At 47.3% G+C, this 17,985-nt stretch overlaps 1 protein-coding gene across 1 annotated transcript; it reads right to left on the reverse strand.

Annotated features, from left to right (window-relative positions):
- Positions 1 to 300: 300 nt before the first annotated feature.
- On the reverse strand, positions 301 to 17,069 carry ST6GALNAC1 (ST6 N-acetylgalactosaminide alpha-2,6-sialyltransferase 1). Its single transcript, XM_063081442.1, has 9 exons — positions 16,939 to 17,069; positions 3,118 to 3,820; positions 2,346 to 2,514; positions 1,994 to 2,165; positions 1,629 to 1,767; positions 1,265 to 1,368; positions 983 to 1,072; positions 799 to 898; positions 301 to 499 (listed from the first exon to the last, which is right to left on the reverse strand). The coding sequence occupies exons 1-9, from the start codon at positions 17,067 to 17,069 to the stop codon at positions 308 to 310; spliced, it is 1,800 nt and encodes a 599-aa protein (XP_062937512.1). The 3' UTR covers positions 301 to 307.
- Between the last annotated feature and the right edge of the window lie 916 nt (positions 17,070 to 17,985).

Here is a 17,985-nt window from a genome sequence, read left to right on the forward strand (position 1 = left end):
TCTGTACCAAGTAGCTTTTGGTCAAGTGATGAGGATTTTCAGCAGAAATCTGTGGTATTGACCACTCATCATCCCATTTGGTTAAAAATCTCTGGTCTCAGGAAGGTCCATCAGAACCTATACCAATTTTCCAAAGGACTCCAAACGTCCATCAATCATTTGCCATCTTGAGGGAGTCTCCTCCTCTATAAGTCTTGAAGGGCTTGGAGCCTGGTCCGAGCCCTGGGAAAATGGTAGAAGAGCCTCAACACTCCCACTGCACCCGTGACGTGGAACAGGTGCAGAGACTACACAGCCCAGGCTCCAGTCAGTTCTTTGCTTTGGCAGTTTCAGGACGCTGGTACAGCCGGATTACACCCTCATCATGTAACCGCTTCCAGACTGCTCTCTCTAACTTGAAGTCATGGTTTATGTAAAAGATCAGTCGTTTCCATGTCTTATCATAATAATGATCGGAAAAGCGTTCATGGCCCTCAGTGATGAAGCCATAGGCGCTCACCTGTGTAAAGGTTGGAGGAGAAATAGGGCCTGCAGTTGCTGCCTCCCAGGCTTCTTCTCATGGGCTAACTCTGTGGGTGGGGTGGGGGTCGGGAATCCCTTCATCCTGGTTTCATCCCTGGGAGTCTGGGTGCAGGTCCCCGGATGCACATGCACACATGCATGCACCCACACTCATGCTCACTCCCCCTCCCTGTCAGAGGCATGTACCCAGCTCAGCAGCATCCATTGCTGAGCAGGTCCAGGAATAGCCCCGGAGCTGTTTCTACAGGTACTCCTGCTCCTGAAGTTGAGCCTTACCTGGTCACAGAGCTGAAGGGCAGTGAGGAGCAGGAAGGCCCCAGTGGTGGGGCGGTATATTCTCCAGTGGGCAGTATCCAGGGTCTTAGATCTCAAAAACCTGTGAAATACCCCAAATCCCCAACTGTCAGGAGTCTGCAACGATAAGAGGGACGTGGGCCCTCCACGTGCTTTCTGCTCTCACCTGTTCTTCATGTATCGGAGCAAGTCTGGGTGCAGCAACAGGTATCTGTCCAGTTGCAAGGCTTCCCGAAAAGCTTCCTGGGGCCTGTGCCTGTGATCGGGAATGGGTCACTCAGACTCAGTTCCCTTACCTGCCTGGTGTTGGCCAAATCAAGATCATGGGCATGACTGGTACCCCATCTCCGGGCGATAGCTAAGGCCGTCCCCACCTGTTCGACCCTTTACAGCTGCTCACTACACAGTTCAGCCTGAGGTAAGGGGGTGGGGGAGGGCAAGTGGGTACCTGAACCAGAAAAGGTTCTTTTTCACCAGGGTCTGATTCAGAAGCAGAGCTTCCAGCCACTCATAGTCCCGGGTGCCTTCCAAGAAGTGCAGGTAGCGGACGTCCTGAGGACCAAGGACAATGAGTGGTCCAGGAGTACTGCCTTCAGGACCGCAGGCTGCGGTGGCCCAGCTCTGCCTGCAGACTGCCCACTTGCTCTTCTCTGGCCTAGTCTGGCTGTCCTCCCTGCTCTTGCCCCTCATGTGAACAGAGCCTGTACCAGCCACAGCCTCCATCCAGACACAAAACGCTCCTCTCCCTGTCTCACCCTCACCCACCCTTATCCGGAGTCTGTGTGTGGCCAGGCCCGCTCCTCTTTGCTCACCTTCCCCAGAGGCACGTGCTGGAAACCTCGATTGCCCAGTATAAGAAGTGACTGGGTCAGGGAGAAGGCAGTAAAGCCATAGAAGGATGTCCGGGTACCCACATCCTGTTCGTAGCCTTTAATGAGAGCTCCACTCAATCTGTACAGAAAGACAAAATCAGACAGGACACTTGAGTGGAGGAGGGGAATAGCATTGAGGTAGACGGGGAAAGGAGAAACGGGGGAGGCAGCGGTTATATATACACCAAGAGAGCCCAGGAATTCCACCTTCCAGATACAGGCAGGAACCTGCTATCAGTTCTCTCAGAAGAACCCACACCTGCAGGAGAGGGGCTGGAAAGGGAGCTTGGAGTGGGACAACTTACCGGAACACGTAGTCATGACTGTCTATCTCTTGGCCCACGTGGGAGTTGTTCAGGATGCCCCCGTTGCCCACCACAGCACAAGTGATACACTTGGGGCTTCCAGGAGGGAGGCCGGCCAGGAGCAGCTGTTGCTGGGGCACTGGAGCGAAGCGTGTCACCACGTCCCGCACCACTGGAACAAGGCGGGGTGGGGGAGGGGAGAACGTTCAGAGCCCTGGGACAGGAATCCAGCCCATCATTTCTCCCAGGTCTGGTGGCCCCCAGGGAAGAGGCAGACCAGAGACAGAAAGCAGCTTCCCTCTGCCCTCTCCTCGTGCACACCCAGCAGACTCCTCCTGGCATTAGGACTCACAGGAGTAATTGAGCTCCATGAAGCCGAAGGGCGGTGCGAAGTGCTCCAGGCGGTCCCACTCACTCTGGTTGAAGCGTCTGGAGTCCAGGAAGAGGGTGAGGTTGGGCAGAAAGAGATTCTGGAGCCACTGTGATTTGGATGCTTTGACCTTCACAGAGTCAGGGCACGTCTATGTGCAAGAGGACTAGGTTAGGCAGGGAGAGGCCCAGGAAGGCCATTGACCACAGGCTGGGGTGCAGGGTGCAGGGAGCAGAAAGCGAGCCAGGGTTTGCAAGAAGCACTCTGTGGGTGGGAGTGGTTAAGCCCAGGTGGTTCTTCTTAGGGTTGGAAGACAGTGAAAGCTGTGGAATTGGCTTTGCAGGGAAGACAAGGCATTCTTGGGGATTAGGGCTGGCTTTGGTTGGGGTGTTCTCTGCTGTTATCCTGCTCCCTCCTCCTACCAGAAGATGAAGATTCTGGTGTCAAGCCCCAGAGCAGATCACACCCTCTTACCCCAGACTGATGACTCTCCAGACCTTCCTCGGGACTCCAGGGCAGGCCCCGCCTCGCTCACTGTCCTGTGCTGTGCACACCGGGATTCTGGGGCCTTCCTTCTCCTCCCCCATTTTGGCCACCATAGGAAGGAAGGATGGGAGGAGAGCAGCGTAGGGCGCTCGCTGTGCTGCATGATGAGCGTGGGCGGGACAGGATGAGCCTGGTGGGTGTGGGCTGCCTTTCAGGAGGGGCTTCAGAGCAGGAAGGCATAAGGGAGGGGGTAGTGGCAAAAACTCACCGTCTGCGGGCCCCCCACATCCAAGCTGTACTTGTCCTCAAAATCCCAACGAGGCTCGGACTTGAAGTTGGTGGCCCTCAGTCCTTGGCCTCTTCGTGCAGTGGCGCTCTTGAAAGGGGCAGGGGGTGGGGTGACCTGGGCTTGCTTCTCCTTGGGTGGGACAACGACTGTGGTCGTTCCTTTCTTTCTCGTCCTCGTGGACACTGCTCCGGCGGTGGTCAATATTTGGTCCTGACTTCCTGGCATGAGCGTCTTTGCCGTGGTCGCCGCTCTGCCCTGCTTCTTCATTACCACGACCCTCGTGGTTGTCAGCTTCCCATCCTGGACTCCCCTGCCTTTGGTTGTCTTCAGGTCCTGACTCTTCAGTGATGGGGCCTCTGGCCCTTCAGAGACCATCCTCGCGTCTTGACCTCTTGGTGACAGTGTGTCCAGCACGGTTTTCTCTTTTTCCTGACTCTTCAGTAAAGCCGTGTTTGCTGTGCCAGGCTCTGTGCCCTGCTTCTCCGGCGGTGCCTGGTCAGCCCCTGCTCCTCTGCTCCCTCCAGCGCTGTGGGCTGTGGGCTGGGGCTGTGTGTCGAGGACACTGTCCTCTTGCTCTGACTCTACATGGTCGGTTGCCCTCCTTCCCATTGTGGGTGACGCGGACTTCGCCTTTGGTAGTGTCTCTAGAGACCTTTCTTTAATGTTCTGCATATGTTGATACCTAGGGACAGAGGCAAATTTTGTTGAAGGCTGAAGATTGTAGAAACAGGTCCTAAGCACAACTAGTATTTATTCTTGTGCCTCAGGCAGGAGGAGATGAGGGAAGGGGTATCACCATCCACTACCCAAAATTGCACTGCACCCTTTGGCAATGCGTCTGGAAACTCACCTCTGACCAATAAAGAAACCTTGGCAATAGCAAGGAGTTCGGGGAGCTGGAACTGGATGCAAAGACCGGAGCTGAAAAATTTCCCTAGTGCTGTACCCCAGTGCCCTGTGCTTAGCCCTGGGCCACCAGTGTACCCTACCATCCCCCATCACTGAGTTCCAAGAATGAGTCTGTGTGACCCTTTCATCTAATGTCTGTGTGACTCAGTTGACTTTTTTTTTTTTTTAAATGAAGCGTAAGTAGCCAAGGTAACCTTGTTCACAAGGAATTAGGAGACACATTCATGTAAGTAAGGCCATTAGCTGCCAACCTTGATTTTGAAAGGTCTGCCTTAAAGATTTGCTTCAAACATATCAGGAGTCAAATCCCCCTTAAAAACAAACTCTTGCTTGTTGGCATAGTTAGGAAAAATACATATGCTCAACAAATATTTGTCAAGAGCTCACTGTATTGGCCACATCACAGGTTAGATGCTGGAGATCACAGATGAAAGGTGTGTTTCCCAGCCACAAGCAAGAGGAAGTCTAGGGAGAGACAGTGGGTAAACAAGTACTGTAATCACACGGCCTGGGGGATGTGTGAACCTGGGGGGCACATGAAGGACGGGGCTCTGTCTGCCTTGCCTGGGAGCGAGGAAGGCTTCCCAGAGGAGCTTTTCCTCCACAGAGTAGGAGTTGGGAGGGGGCAGTTTCCGTCCTAGAAGCATGAGACCCACGGTGGGCGGGGGCTGTTGAATAACTACAGAACAGTGCAGGGCAGGGGAGGCAGGGCTGGATGATGATTCGCACTGCATGTGAGATTACGAAGTTTACCATTTTTCCACTTGTTCAGGAGAAGTATTGAAGCATTTCAAGCGGAAGGTGGCTGGGGTGGGTGGTGCTGAAGGAAGGAAGTGGGTGGGGTGCTGAGCACAATCTGATTCCATCCTGGAATGCTTTTTCTGGTGGTGGTAAAAGAGGACTCACCTCTGATCTACTCAACAAAGCAAAAACCTAGCGAACAGCTCTTGTTACTCAGTGAAGCCTCTTGGTGGATTCACCCCCACTTCTGTTTCTTACCCCCAATCTCAAGAGGCCTGTGGAAGTTTTCCGTCCAAACTCCTGCAGCACTCTGCTGAGAGGAATTCTGTTGAACAACGTTTTCCCCATCTTGAACGTTTGCTCGGATGGGGCTGCCTGGCTGGCATGCACGTTAACACGTCTGGGATTGGGAGTGATGAGGAGGCAGGGGTGGTCTTTCACATTATACAGACGGCACGTATGGAGAGCTGACCAGCTGCTCAGCAGTCACGTGGGCCCTCAAGAGCTAAGGCACTCCTCTCTGAAAGCCAATCTAGAGGCAAGAGTGGTCCACTGACTCCCTGAAGGGCTATTTTGTGTGCAAATGATACAACTGATTGATGACTCCTTTAAGTTTTTCCTTTTTTTAAAATCCAAACCCTTCCCCTGGCTGCTTGCTGCCTCTGCCCACCACCACTAGCTGCATCTCCTGCCCTCTTTCTCTCACTGGCCCCAGGGCCTCCTTTACTAAACTAACTCGTCCTGCCTCAAGGGCCTGACCCTAGCTGTCCCCTCCACCTAGAACACTTATTAACCAGATCTTTGCAAGATTTCTCATTCTTCAGGTCTCAGGTCACAGCTCACCTCCTTGGAGGCCTTCTCAGACCACCCCTCTCTTGGATACTTTCTTTCAAGTTCCCCTGCTCTTAACTATCCTTTGAATTTATCACCATCTGAAATGATCTTTGTTTTCCTGGGTATTGTCCATTCCCTGCTCCCCGCTTCCCTTCCCAGGCTGTGAGCTCTAGGAGAGCAGGAATCCTTGGGTCACTGCTGTGTCCCAAAGCTGAACTAGGCTCTGGCACAGAGAAGGTGAGCAACCTGTGCAAGGTCACACAGCACAGTACTTGGAATAGAGTAATAATTAGAATATTATTTGTTGAATAATGAATTGTTGTCTTATGGTCTTCAGTTTCCTGGTATGCAATATGGGCACAAAATTTGAACTTAACTCTCAGGGTATGACACTTCACTTCTTAGCATATGATAAACACTCAAGAAATGGGAACAGAATATACAGTTTTGTGTCCTTCCAGGGTTCTTATTTTTCCACTCCCCATGAAGGGTGTGGGGGCTTCAAACTCTCTGCCTTTCCCATTCTGGACCTCAGTTTCCCCATCTGCAAAATCGCCAGCCCTCCATCCTGAGTCTTCTGTGCTAGGTTCCTGGGTTGTTTCAAGGAGTGTAGCGGTCCAGGCCTGGGTCCAACTTTCGCCTCCCATCCTCTTTTTCAAGGAAGCCCCAGAACAATGAATGGGAGGCTGGATAGTCTGTGCCCCTCCCCAGGTCCCTACAGAAGGAGGGAGCGTGTGACCTTCCTGTGGCTGGACAAAGGGCCACTGCTGCCCTGGGTTCTCCAGTGGCCAAAGGGTGGGGCAGAGTCAAGGCTCAGGGAGCTCCCATTTTAGGTTACTCAGTATAGGCCAAACCTGCAGGGCCACCCAAACACTGCTACATACCCCCGGAGCAATATGCAAATGCACATACCCACACAACCAACACAGCACATATATGTACAACTGATGCCTCTGACTTGACAGGAACACACCAATGCACACAACCAACAGAGCAACCTGCCAAAACACACAGCATAATACTATAATATACAATCAACACACCCGACCTCAAGACACACAACCAAAACACCAAATCTGCACAACCAACACACCAAAAAAATAGACCAAGGAGGCAACACATAAAACACTCAGTCATCACACATAACAGAACCACACTCACGCGACACACAATAATCCCCTTAACAAACACAACACACAGATACTTGCACCCTACACTGCGACACATCAAATACAAAACGCACTTACATTCACACTGTACAGCTCACATCAAAACACCAGCCACACCAGGAAGCCCACAGCCTTAGAGGAAACAACTAAATGCAGGAGGATAAACCAGCTTCCTTTAGGGACCCCGCCCCACAACGCACATACCCAACCAACACCCACCTTCACCAGCTCCAAGACCCCATACTTTCCACTTAAGTTTTACAGGAACCCAAGGCCGGCCCATTGCTCACTTGGGAGAGTGTGGTGCTGATAACACCAAGGCCACGGGTTCAGATACCTATGTAGGGATGGCCAGTTGGCTCACTTGGGAGAGCGTGGTGCTGACAACACCAAGTCAAGGGTTAAGATCCCTTTACTGGTCATCTTTAAAAAAAAAAAAAAAAAGTTTTACAGGAAGCTAATAACACCCTTTCTGGCCAGCCACCAAAAAAAAAAAAAAACAACCAACCAACCAAACAAAAGTTTTACAGGAAGTCCCAGCAATGACCCAGGTAGTGACAAAATTATGTAATTAAGTTTCATTTACTTCCCTATAATTAAATACACCTATGATTGCTAGGAATGTGGGTGTTTGTATAAGTATTTTCTTATTATCATGCATGGCATTTACTGATTGCTGAAATTGTGCCCATGTGCTGAGTGCCCTGTATTCACCTTGCTCAGACCCTGTGTGGTCCTGACCTTGTACACTGTTGGCAGGGCTGAGGTCAGGAGCTTTCTTCTATTAAGGGCCTCTTGTCCAGAGAAACAGGCAAATCAATCGTAGATCACAACCAAGCAAAGAACAATTTAATTTCAGAAATCTGACCTACTTGGGAGGTAAAAATGTAAAATATTGCATCTTAAAAAATAAATTTAAGAGCCAGCCCGTGGCTCACTTGGGAGAGTGTGGTGCTGATAACACCAAGGCCAAGGGTTCGGATCCCTATATAGGGATGACCAGTTGCTCACTTGGCAGAGCGTGGTGCTGACAACACCAAGTCCAGGGTTAAGATCCCCTTACCTGTCATCTTTTATAATAAACAAACAAACAAACAAATTTATCATTAACAGGGATCACACCGCTGTATTCAATAAAAGAAACCAAAGAATAATTATCTGGCAACCTCCTCCCTCTATATTCTTAAGTACACATCACCAAGGGGAACCTGGAAGCAAAGAAATGCAAGAGGTTCAAAGTTCATTTGTGTTCCAAAAAACAAAACAAAGCAAAACAAAAACAAAAATTTAAAAAAGCTGCCAAAAACAAAACAAAGTTTATTCATGCCTGCAGCCAAGCACTATTTCCCCAAGAGTACAGTACAGGAGATAACACAGGGGCACATTGATGTTAACTAGGATGTTTAAGAGGCTATCCAGACTGAACTTTAGGAATAATACCCCAATCAAAACTCACTCACTAATAAAGCCAGTAGGAGTAAAAGATTGTTATTTTTTTTTTCTAAATTTCTTATTTTTTATTTTTTTTAAAGATGACCGGTAAGGGGATCTTAACCCTTGACTTGGTGTTGTCAGCACCACGCTCTCCCAAGTGAGCTAACCGGCCATCCCTACATAGGTATCTGAACCCGTGGCCTTGGTGTTGTCAGCACCACACTCTCCCGAGTGAGCCACGGGCCAGCCCTAGTAAAAGATTATTTTATTGAGGATGAGAAAAGAGCTCAAAAGATCCCCGATTCCCCCATTCTACGGTACAGAGACTGGAGGAGGCTCCAGGTCAGGTGCACCCGCCGCTGCTGAGTGGCTGCTCACGCAGACTCGCCTTTACTCACATCCTTGAGTCCTGGACTGTGTCTCAACAATCCTCACCACCAACTTTGCCGCTCATTCCCTCATTTTATCTCAGGGACCTCAGTTGGGGTGTGCTTTCCTCTTCTGGGTTACAGGTGAGGCCCCCCCAGCTTTAATTCTGCTTCTCCTTGCACGGGGAACAAACCCACTCTTGGTTGCTCCCCGCTGTCCTTCCTCGCTCCCGGCTGTGGAGCGTCTGCCTTGAGCTGCTCCTGCCTTGGGTGGTCAGCCGGGCCTGGAGCTTCCAAAACTCCTTGTGTCCATGTAGGCTGTTCCAGTTCCCCTCTGGTGTTTGATTAGCTCCTCATAGTCTCCTGTTTTACTGAAACGGAAACCAGCTGTTCTGCTTTTCTTTTCAAACTTCAAAGTTTATTTTTCCTGGGAAGTCCTGAAAGTTTTCCGCATGCGAATGAATGAGTTACATTTTAGAACTTCACTTTGAAATTTTAAACGTGTTTATGAGCTGCTTCCATGATTAAAAGCTGTATGATTGCCTTAATCCTCTTTGTGTGCTGGAAAACTTGCAGAAATCTGTATTCTGTTGTTATTGAGTGTTCTTTTTTCAATTTAAAGCCAATTTGTTTATTTGTCTGTTTTCAGCCAAATGAGGAGATATTAATTTGGATAACGTATTCTCAGAACTAAAGAGAAAACATTCAGAAGAAAAATGATTAAGTCATTGCTCATAATGCTCCAGTGGCTGGACCCAATTTCCAAAGCTCCCCCTGAACAGAGGCATCCCGAGCATTCTCTGAGATGCCCTTCACCCAACTGAACTCACTGTGGGTCAGAATGACAGTAAACTGGTTTGAAAGTTAGATGTCCTCTCTCCCCAAAATACACAGATACATACACAAACACAGAGCTCTCCTCAGACTCATACGCATGAGTTATGAGAGTCAAAGAGACTAGAGAAGACCTTGAATAGGGGTGGGGGTGCGTGGGACCCACCTAAACAGCTAAAAAATGTTTTAAGCAAGACAATGGCAGGGATAGGCTGAGAATTACAGACACCAGGAAGAGACCTGTGGCTCAGTGGCTAGGAATTCTCATTTCCAAAGTGAAGTTGTTGAAAGCAAAGTCAATCTCTATAACCTATATCTGGTACAAAGGGGATAATCACACCTGAGAGTAAAATATTTCAGGAATTATCTCAAGTTCAGGTGACATTTTTATCCTGGCATTTTTGAGATAATTACCTTGAGGAAAAAAACATTCCTTTCCTTTCCCTGCACTGTATCTCTCCACCCCACAAAGTCTCCTATCAGGAAAGGAAAGAGTAGAAGAGAAAAGGAGTAGAGGTTACAGCTGTCCTGCTGCCTGGGCAGGAGCAGCTCCCTGAGTCCCTGTGCAGGATCCCACAGCCCTGGCAGTATTCCATAATGCCAGGATCAGGTTTTTACCGTTCCTGCTTCCTGATAACACAGGGAGATATTGGAGTAAATTGAGCCAGTCCCCTGCAAGGTAACATGAGGGCAGCCATCAGGTGTGTCATAGTTGTCACCTACCCATGACTTAACCTCTTAAACTCCACTGGCTATATTCAAGTTGTCTGAAGTGTTGAACTTGAGTCTGAGAGAAAACAAACTTCTCGGCACTTGGTAAACAGATGGAGCAAGCTGGGACGGAAGGAGCCCCCGCTGAGTTCCAGCCCAGCCCTTCCCCTGACTAGCCTCATGGTCTTGGGTGAACCACAGAGCCTTTTGAGCTTCCATTTCCTCATTCATTAAATGAGAATTTTAATACCTGTCTCACAAAACTGTTGTGTGGGCTTTACAAGCCAGTGTATAAAAGGCACTTAAAAAACTACTGTGTCAGGGGCCGGCTCGGGAGAGTGTGGTGCTGATAACACCAAGGCCAAGGGTTCAGATCCCTATATAGGGATGGCTGGTTAGCTCACTGGGAGAGTGTGGTGCTGACAACACGAAGTCAAGGGTTAAGATCCCCTTACTGGTCATCTTTTTTTAAAAAAAACAAAAAACAAAAAAACGAACTACTGTGTTATACAAATGCAGACTAGTCAAATTGGTTCGGTTGCTAACTCTGTGTGACACACTACAACGGGTAGATTCCTCATCAGCTCCCTTTGGGGTCATATGCCCAATGATGACAATCTAAAGGGATGACAGGCTTCAAGGCCATGGGTTAATAATATTTCATTTATAGCACTTAACTACATAAAGTTGAGAAATCAAAATACAGCAAGCTAGGCATGTTAGTTAGGAATATGGTGGTTAAGTACCAAGAGAAACAGCAGAAAGAGTTAAGTAGCTGCATTGGGAATCAGGATCTCAGCACAGGGAAAAGACATGAGGACTGCTCTATTTTGATACAAGCTCTGTAGTACTAACTGACAACATTTTTGCATGTGACCTTAAGGAAGTAAAAAATTAAAGAGAAAAGCTCTGAAAACTAAATGCGACCGTTATGGAAAATTCTGAGAATTTGAAAACACAAAGCAATGTTTATTCTGCAAATAAATATTGAGTGGCCATTATATGCCGGGCACCAGAGCCATCTGTTAGGGATGAAAAGTGAAAAAGCTATTGCCACTGATCTTAAGAAGCTCAAAGTCTAGCAGGGAAACAGACATGAATATAAGTAGCTACAATAAAGTGTCGTTGGTACAATGACAATCGTCATGTATATGGGAGACAGTGGGAATACAACCTGGGGAGACAGTGCTGCTTGAAGGGGACACTTCAATATGGAGATGATACCTAAACTGGATCTTTTTCTCCTGAGTCTTCGGAAATCAGAAATGAACTTTTATGAATTATTTTTCTTTTTATAAAAGCAATGTGTGCTCATAACAGAAACTCCATTTAAACATAAAAGGATATCAACCTCCTGTAATCTCATCCCCTCAAAGGATCCACTGTTAGCACCTCAGGGCAGAAACGGCCAGATCCCTCTTCTATGCCAATTGTACTTTCAAATGTAGTCGTATATGACAGTATTTTACAATGTTATTTCCTTGTTCTCCTCCCTACCCCTCACACCACCCCCCCCCACCACCCACCCTACCAACAGTTAAGAGTCAGTTCCATGTTCAAGATTTGGTGAAATAGGTAAAATATCTTGGAGAAGTTAGGAGGGGGAAGGACTTTACTAGCTCCTGTTACCATGTCCCTGCCCTGGAAAGGCATTGTGTGTGGGGTGGAGTGAGAGGAGGAGGAAGAGTACAGAGAAAAGAGGGATCTGTGAGTCCCAAGGTCAGAGGGCCCCTGCACCCTGCTTCCTGGCAGTGTTCCAAGGGTCTAACAAGACCCGTAAAAGGAAATGGCTGCACTCAAGAGTCTAGGAAGATAGGACCATAGACAGTGGCAGAAAATTCTCACACCTAACTTGGAGGAACCTGAAAGAGCCAAGAGACAGGGACAGTGGCTGAAATGGCTAAGAACCAGCTGCCCCCTCCCAGGCCTCGGCAGCACATCGGATGTCCTGAAGCTCTAGATACCATCCTGGGGGATGGGGCGGAGGAGGAAGAACAGCTGAGATGAAGCTTTTCTGTGGCTTGTTGGATGGGGGCCCAGAATCAGAACTCAGGAGTGCTGGTGTGAGCAGGACTGAAGCCATGTTGGGACCTAAAACCACCTGGGCTGAGGGAAATGTTAAGACATAATATTTTCCCTTAGCATGCATTTCTCTGAGTTTCCTCTTTTCTCATGGGTAGCTGGTATTTGAAACTTGGTTATGGGGCAAGATGACATTATTTACATGAATGTAAAGTTATTTTCCAGTCAACCTGGAGTTGCGAACTTGCCTTGAGGCACGTACAATCCAGACCCTGGAAAATCAAAGAAGACATCCCTAAAGCTGTGCAGACTCCACCCCTCCTGCAGGACCCTGAGATAACAGCAGGGACGGGAGCAGAAACCAGATGGAGCCGTGGCGAGACCTTGCACCTGGCTCCTTGCACGGAGCCCCCACAGCTCACATCCCCCTCCCTCTTGCTTGTCGCTTCCCATGTTCCATTCCCTCAGACCCCTCTTTAAAAACCCCTCAGTAGGGCCGGCCCATGGCTCACTTGAGTGCAGTGCTGATAACACCAAGGCCATGGGTTTGGATCCCTATATAGGGATGGCCGGTTAGCTCACTTGGGAGAGCGTGGTGCTGACAACACCAAGTCAAGGGTTAAGATCCCCTTACCGGTCATCTTTTAAAAAAATAAAAAATAAAAAGTAAATAAAAATCCCTCAGTAAGTCTGAGTCCTGGAGATGGCTTTAGTCTGGCCATCCTCTTTCAGGTTTACTGGAGAGATGGGTTAGCCTAACATCTCTTTCAGGTCACCGGGATTCCTGGATAAAAGCCGACTTCCATTCCCACCAATGTATGACTTTAGAGTGGTTTGTTTTCAAAAGCGGGAAGGCAGCCGGACCTGTGCCCTGTCACATCCGTAGTTTGCAGTGTCCCTGCTCGCTGAAATGTCACACAGCCTTCAGGCATTCTGGAAATGCTCCCATCTCCACAAGGTTCTCCTTCCCCATTCCACTGGTTAGAATTAAACTTTCCAGTTTTCTCCTTTGGCTCTCGTCCCATTTGACTTTACCACAGTTGTTTATTACTAGGAATAATGTCACGTGCATTCTTTTACTTCCCGTATAACTCTCTCCCCCCCCGTTGGACTTTAAATCTCTTGAGAGCTCACAGGTTTGAGGCAGTGGAAGAAACACGGCATCTGGAGCCAAATTCCCTGCGTTCAAACATTCATTTTGCTATTTCCTGGCTGGGTGGAACTATGCTTACCCTTTTTTTAACCTCATATTTGTCATTTTTGAAAAATAATAAAAATACTGTACTAATCTTGGACAACTGTGAAGATCAGAATAACACAGGAGGCTGGCCTTTTAGCTCAGTTGGTGCTGATAACACCAAGGTCCAGGGTTCAATCCCTGTACCAGCCAGCAAGAAAAAAAAAAAAAAAAAACAGAAAAGAATATGGGGAAAGCTCCTGGAGCACAGGTCAGTGTGGAATGTCTCCAGTTCTGAAGCGATAACGACAGGTCATAAATGTGGGTGTCACCGCCTTCGTAATGTCCATCATAAACCAAGGTAAACTTTTTACAATTCTCTTTTACTTCTGATGACTGTCACCCTCTGCCCCCGGCAGCACTGTGGGGGAGGGACCAGTCTGTAAATTGCAAAACTTACAGTCACTTTTGCCTGCCCCACTATTAGCTGCTCTTTCAAATTTCTCTTGATTTTCCCGTGTTTTACTTGCTCCAGTGGCCGCTGTCTGCATTTATCTGCTTGTGAAATCTCGTCTCCCACCCTTGGTTGCAACTGCAGGTCAGGCCAAAGTGACAACTCATTCCACGTTCTAACCTATCCTGTTCACTTCTGACAGACTAATTGTGTTAAAATTCCACTTTCGTGAGGCCACCTCCCTGCCTAAGAGCTTTTTGCAGCAGCCCTCTAGCCCCACCCTTCTTAAACACCCTTCTTCCCTTCCCTGCGGTAAGCCCTTCATTCTGTGAGGCCAGTTCTCACACGGCTTCTTGTTTATAGATTCTCCTCACCTCCCTGCCTTGCCCTGATCATTCATCCAAGCCCTGCCTGTCTCTCAAATGCCATGTTCTCTTTGAAACCTTCAACAGGGACCTCTCTGCTCTATGGCGCTCACTGTCTCTGTTCATCATTTTGGAACTTGATTAGGTAAACAATTTATTGAGCAGACTCAACATGTGGCCCATTTCCCATCCCTAATGTCTTTGGCAGACCCCATAATGTCACTTTTGATGATTGAAACTCAGTCTAAAGAAATTTACAAAATAAAAAAGCTTCACTTATTAAGTTTAAAGAACAACGTAGAAAATATATAAGAAAATTTATACGATTGTGGTGTGGGGCTGACCTTCCTAAAAAACTGCAAAGTCCAGTGTGACCATAAAGGTAAAGATAGACAAATTTTATCTCCATAAAAATTACTTCTCTGTGACTTAAAATACCACAAGCAACGTAATAAAAACAAGCAAATATCAGGCTGAAGAAAACATTTCAAGTATTGTAACGTACGTGATAGAAAAGGGTTAATATCTTTAATACACAAAAAATTCCTACAAATAAGAAAAAGATAACTTTAACAAAGAGCAAAAGATATGAAGAGGTTATTCACAGAAAAACACAAAGGATTAATAATGAACGTAAAAAGATCCTCATATTCACCAGTGGTCTGAGAAATGCAGATCAAAAAGAGAAACACACTTTCACTTATCAGATGATTAAACCTTAGAAACATGACTGATATCCAGTATTGCCATCGAAGGAGTTAACTCTTACACCTGCTGATGGAGTGTTTTGAGAGAACAATTTAACGGTATCTATCAATATTTTATATGAATGTGTCCATTGTCTTAGCAATTCCAGTTTAAGAAATCTACCTACAAAAATTCTTACAAGAAGGGCCGGACCGTGAAGCAAACAGACCACAGCCCACTCAGTAAACACCTTCTCAGTATGTCAGATCATATTTTAAAGTGTGTTCTGGGGGCCGGCCCGTGGCTCACTTGGGAGAGTGCGGTGCTGATAACACCAAGGCCACGGGTTTGGATCCCATATAGGGATGGCCGGTAGCTCTCTTGGAGAGTGTGGTGCTGACAACACCAAGTCAAGGGTTAAGATCCCCTTACTGGTCATCTTTATAAAAAAAAAAAAAAAAAAAAAATTCTTACAGGAGCACAAAGGGATGTGAAAAATGAGTGGCAGCCCCAGTGCCAGCCCCAGAGTGCCAGTCCCCAAGTGCCAATCAATAAGGACTTGTTAAATAAACTGTATCTATTCTGTGGAATGCTATGCAGCTGTTAAAAAAGAGGGAATAGATCAGTACGTACTAATACGGAAAAATGTCTATGATGTAGTGTGATTAAAAAATTCAACCTATGGAAAAATATGTATAGTGAAAGGGGGGGGAGAGAGAGAGAGAGAGAGAGAGATTGTATAGCATAAAGGTAATGAGCACAGTCTAAGGAACCACAATGCCTGGGTTTGAATCCTGGCCCTGAGACATACTAGCAGTGTGATCTTGGGTGACTCACTTTAGTGGAGTGTGTCTCAGTATCCTTGTAATAATGAGAATTAGTGGATTAATGTACACAAAGCATTTAGAATAGGGCCTGGCACACAGTAAACACTACGTAAGTGTTAGCTACGATAATAATATAGTAATTCTATGTACATCAAAGTATTAAGAGTGGTCACCATTATAAGGAGCTGACAAAGGTGGAGGTATATTGGGGAGACCCTCACTTCCTGCTTCACCTTTCTGTATTTTTCTTGACTCTGTGAGAGCATGTATTACTTACAAATTTTAAGAACAGCAAAACAACGCGCTGACCAGTTAGCTCAGTTGGTTAAAACATGGTGCTGATAACAAGGTCAAGGGTTCAGATCCCTTTACTGGCCAGCCACCAAAAAGAAAAAAGAGGGGGAAAAAAAGGATAGTGAAAAAAAAAAAGAATTAAAAAAAAATAATTGAGTCTGGAAAGAAAAGGGCCTCTCACTGATGAGGATGTGTTTATTTTCAAAGAAAAATGGTCTAGAAGTCTTTTTGAAGGATTAGCCTGGGGCCCAGAATTGAAGCCGCTTTCCTAAGTGGGAGGTCTCACATTTTACTGACTGAATTTTTAGGGTAAGTATGATTTTAAAACAAGTGAAATACACGAGATAAACCTTTTGCTTTAGGACATGGAGAATGGCATGTAAGAACTAACCCCAAAGCTGCTCTTATTACTCACAGTCCCCAGGGGCAGGGGGTGGGGGAAATAGTCTTATTTTTTTCTTTCTTTCCTTCCTTTCTTTTTTGGCATCTGGCCAGTATAAGGGATCGTACCCTTGACCTTGGTGTTATGACACCACACTCTAACCAACTGAGCTCTTCAGCCTTTTTGGCGGGGAGAGCAGCTGACAGGTAAGGTTTTATTTTCCATCTGTAGTCTCTGCAGAACCAGTCCATTAGTTCTCAAACTCCTGTCTCCATTTCTTTGTTTATTTTTGTTTTGTTTTTTTGTTTTCTTTCTCTGTTTTTATTTATTTATTTTTTTGCTTTGTTTCTATTTAGTTTTACTGTTTTTTGTTTTTTTCACCCTGCCTCCATTTCCTTTCTATACAAGCACCATGATATCTGGGGCAACTTGGTCCCCCCTCACCATTTCCCCCAAGTCTTCCCAGTGGTTCTTGACAACATTCCTGACTCCTGACACCCCCATGTGGACACAGAGTTCCCTGTCCTCCCTGGGCTATTTTTCAGTTTCCTCTAATGAACTATGAAGAACTTGGAAAGGGCCAGAATCTTACCTGGAAGGCTTTGTGTTAGGCTCCTTAACAAAGGAGGGCAGGGTGAAGAGAAAGAAGATCAACGCAGCCAAAAGCAAGGGCCACTGGACACCTTGGCCCAGGCAGCTGGGTCTCCGCAGGCAGGACCTCATGGTGGTATGTCAGGCCCCAAAGGGAATTTCTGCATGTCCTGAGGCTTTGATGTAGACAGCAGAGAGTCCCTGCTCAGGTGTCCCAGCCAGGGAGTATACACCCTTTATCTTAACAGTGAGCCACTCCGGTAAATCTGTCTTTGCCAGGGACAGGAGGAACCGCCTTTGCTGCTTAATGAAGTCCTATAGGCTGGCTTGGCTTGAAGGGAGAGAAACTCCTTCTGTTCAAACAAGTTCACCTTCCTTTGCTTTGTCTCTGAAGCCAGTTTCCGACTGTCGTGCTTTGTGAGAAGCACACACACATTGTGTGCGACCTCACTTTCACCAGGGCACTTGCCTCCCGACTCGTATAAGTGGGAAGAGCAGTATCACCCTGGTGGTAGTATTGTGACGACGCCAGGAGGTGACCATGGCGGGTACCCAGCACACGTTCACCATTGCCGTCCAGCCTCGCCTGCTCCCCCTCTGAAGTCATGATTGTTCCAGCAATGACCAGCTCATACGAGGGCTCCCTCTCAGCCAGGCCCTGTGCAATGCCTCGCAGCCACTAATGTAACCCCACTGCCACTCTAGGAGCTGGGCACTGTTACCCATCCCATTTCACAGTTGAAGAAACTGCCTCTGCAAGCGAGCAGCTGGCCTGAGATCACGGAGTGAGCCACTGGCTGAGGGGTCTGCATCCAACTGACCCACAGATGGCGTACTCACCCGCTGCACAGCAGCACCTCTGAGAAATCATTAACTTTGCCTTGATTAAAAAAAAAAAAAAAAAAAAAACCAACAAACCACCAAACACAAAAAACAACCCACATAAGTCTTGGGAAAAAATAGCCAACTCAGAGGAGTGATATCAAGACCAGTTGTAGAAAACTAAAAGTTTGGAGAAGCCAGCCCTTCATAAAGTACTGTGGGTTCA

Source organism: Cynocephalus volans, chromosome 16 (genome assembly GCF_027409185.1).
Source record: "Cynocephalus volans isolate mCynVol1 chromosome 16, mCynVol1.pri, whole genome shotgun sequence".
Lineage (NCBI taxonomy): Eukaryota > Metazoa > Chordata > Mammalia > Dermoptera > Cynocephalidae > Cynocephalus > Cynocephalus volans.